Genomic DNA, 3267 nt, shown 5'->3' on the forward strand with positions numbered 1-3267 from the left:
GCTCTGGACGTCTACAGTACGGTCAGAGAGGAGGATGATGATGGAGCTTCATCACCCGTTACCCACGTGTCTCTAGTGCGCCTGCGGGGAAGCGTCAGGGTTTACTGAGACTCATCTGAGATCAATCACCTGCACCAGGATCCGAGGACGCTGAGCGGACGGGAACGGGACGTTGTGCATGAAGCTCGAGATGTGCCTGCAGACAGACAGTATGTCATGTATTAAAAAATTTACATTGCACCTATGGCAGTTTTTACATTAAAAAATTTGAATAACTTTTTAATTATATGTGTCCCTGCAGCACAGAAGCAGTCATCAGTAGCACAGGTATATTTGTAGATATATTGATTGTTTAATGTTCCTTCATTAATAGATACATTTCTCTTTTATGGCAAAAATCATTAGGATATTAAGTAAAGATCATGTTCCATGAAGATAATTAGTACATTTCCTACCGTAAATATATCAAAACTTAATTTTTGATTAGTAATGTGCATTGCTAAGAACTTTATTTGGACAACTTTAAAGATGATTTTCTCAATATTTAGATTTTTTTGCTCCCTCAGATTCCAGATTTTCAAATAGTTGTATCTCAGACAAATAATGTCAAAAAATTGACCATTATGACTGGTTTTGTGGTCCAGGGTCTCTTATAGTTATGGTAATAATAATAATTGTTATTTTAAACAAAAACAAAATATAATTAATTCAACAACAGGTAAACAAGTCTTGCCTTCTTTCATTCAATATTCTTGCACACGTCACATTACAGAAATAGACAGGCAGGTTTCACACTGACTCTAAATCAAGAGAATACATCCTTCTTATTTTACAGATCACTGACAAAATAATACATGATTGTTTCCACCACAGAATAAAAAAAATAAAAAAGGAATTGTGACTTTGTATCTCATAATTCTGACTTTTTCTTTTCTGCTAAAATTACTAGATATAAACTCAGAACTGTGAGTAAACATGTAAGACTTGAAAGATGATAAGTAGCAATTACCTTTTATTATTTTTATTCTGTGGTAGAAACAAATAAAAACAGAACTGTGAGACGCAGAATCTAGAGGGAAAAAAGAAAAAAGTTTGTCTTTCGGTTCTGTTGATGTCTCACATTTCTGACTTTTTCTCTTTTTCTCGATTAAAGATAAAAAGTTGCAATCAAATTTCTTTTATTCCATTTCTGAAAATATCTTCTTTTGACATTTTAAAAAATGTGGTTTCTAAACTCAAAAGATTAAATACTAAAAGAAAAAAAAATCTCAAAAAGTCATAGAAGTTTTTTTTTTCTTTATTAATTTGCTTACGGTAAGTTTATTTAATATTTAATATTATTTTCAACATTCATCAACTGGATGATCAACTTAGAGCAAGAACCCTGAAGAACGTTCAGCTCTAGAAGCACTAAATTCATTGTTTAATTATTCTGACCTACAGACAGTCCGAGTTTTAGTAAATAAAAACGTGTCTATACAGAGATAGATACTGAACAAATGAAGAAGTCTCAGCAAACACAGGTTTGACGGTCGTGATCAGGTGTGTGTCCAGGTGTGAGCGTCACTCACTTCTCCAGCGGCAGCACGTGTGGTCCAGAGATGGAGTATCTGTAGATGAAGGTGAGGAACTTCTGGAAGACGCTGAAGAAGGGCCAGTGTGAGAGGACGCAGATGCTCTTCTTGACCTGGACGCTGCGGTTGGTGATGGGCCGCCGGTCCACGACGCTCAGCAGACCCAGACGCACACACTGACGCTCCGACAGAGACTCGCGGGGGTACGCCTCGTAGAACTGGATCGCAGCGCCGTACACCTGACACACACACACACGTTTGTTTCTGTCAATTGTGGGGACTTTCCATAGACTTCTACTACTCCAGTCTTCAGTGTCACATGATCTTCAGAAATCATTCTAATATACTGATTTGCTGTTCAAGAAACATTTCTGATTATTAGCATCTGATTATTTGTTTTTCGGGATTCACAGATGAATAGAAAGTTAAAAAAACAGCGTTTATTTGAATTGGGTTAGAAATATTTTGCAACATTATAAATGTCTTTACTGGCGCTTTTGATCCATTCAATGCATCAAGTGTGAAGAAGTCAGACAGTCGACATTTACAGAAGCTGAGAATGAACAGAGCGCTATGGTTAGCTGTTATTGGTGTGAACGGGCTTTTAGTGGAAGGTTTTATGCTGAATAAGCAGTGAGACGGACCTTGTCTCCGGAGGCGCTGGTCAGGACGAAGGTGGAGAAGACGGGCAGCTGGTATTTAGTGTTGAGCGGCCAGCTCTCCACCGTCACTCCCATCGGCAGACAGAAGACCGGGACAGAGTCCGGCAGTGGAAACGACTCCAGATCCTCCTCAGGATACCGGCTGATCAGACCTGAACACACACACATTCAGTCACACACACAGATAGAGACATACGCGCTTACAAACTCCAGACAGAGTGTGAGTGTGTGTGTGTCTCTCTATTAGTGCTACTGGATCTGCTGTGTTCGACACTATTGACCACACCATTCTTTTGCATAGACTAGAACACTTTGTTGGCATTAATGGAAGTGCATTAGCATGGTTTAAATCGTACTTATATGACCGCCATCAATTCGTAGCAGTGAATGAAGAGGTATCATATCGATCACAAGTGCAGTATGGAGTACCTCAAGGCTCATTACTAGGGCCGTTACTCTTCACGCTTTACATGTTACCCTTGGGAGATATCATCTGGAAACACGGTGTTAGCTTTCACTGTTATGCTGATGATACTCAGCTCTATATTTCTTCGCGGCCCGGCGAAACATCTAAATTACGGCCGATGCTCTCAATGTCAAATGCAGAAATGTTAATCCATGTGTGTGTGTGTGTGTGTGTCTCTATCTCACTCTCTCTCTCTCTCACTCTCTGTGTGTGTGTGTGTGTGTGTGTGTGTGTGTGTGTGTGTCCTCTCGCTCTCTCTGTGTGTGTGTGGTGTGTGTGTGTGTGTGTGTGTGTTGTGTGTTGTTGCAAGTTTGGATGCGGATCGATTGTGTTTTTATCTGTGTGTGTGTGTGTGTGTGTCCTCTCTCTTCTCTCTCTGTGTATGTGTGTTTGTGTTTGTTGTGTCTCTCACTCCTCTCGTGTGTGTGTGTGCATGTGTGTTGTCTCTCTCTCTCTGTGTGTGTGTGTGTAGGGTGGTGTGTGGGTGTGTGTGTGTGTGGTTTGTTTGTTGACACTCACCCGCCTCATTACACCAGGATGCTTTAGCCACTTGAACGCTTGTAGC

General features: G+C 40.3%; 2 protein-coding genes and 1 pseudogene across 2 annotated transcripts in view; 2 read left to right on the forward strand and 1 right to left on the reverse strand.

The window, feature by feature from the left end:
• Positions 1-2413, reverse strand: part of LOC109079545 (DENN domain-containing protein 4B-like) — a 25146-nt gene extending 22733 nt beyond the window's left edge. The window contains exons 1-3 of the mRNA XM_042716304.1: positions 2219-2413; positions 1572-1813; positions 130-196 (exon numbers count right to left, since the gene is read on the reverse strand). Of these exons, the coding sequence (XP_042572238.1) occupies positions 130-196; positions 1572-1813; positions 2219-2404 (495 nt within the window). The 5' untranslated portion in view covers positions 2405-2413. The remainder of the gene's footprint in view (positions 1-129; positions 197-1571; positions 1814-2218) is intronic.
• Positions 1-3267, forward strand: part of bnc2 (basonuclin 2) — a 414953-nt gene that overhangs the window by 374427 nt on the left and 37259 nt on the right. The gene's annotated exons all lie outside the window — the stretch shown is intronic.
• Positions 1-3267, forward strand: part of LOC109048290 — a 334436-nt pseudogene that overhangs the window by 87529 nt on the left and 243640 nt on the right.

This window comes from Cyprinus carpio, chromosome B1 (genome assembly GCF_018340385.1).
Source record: "Cyprinus carpio isolate SPL01 chromosome B1, ASM1834038v1, whole genome shotgun sequence".
Classification (NCBI taxonomy): domain Eukaryota; kingdom Metazoa; phylum Chordata; class Actinopteri; order Cypriniformes; family Cyprinidae; genus Cyprinus; species Cyprinus carpio.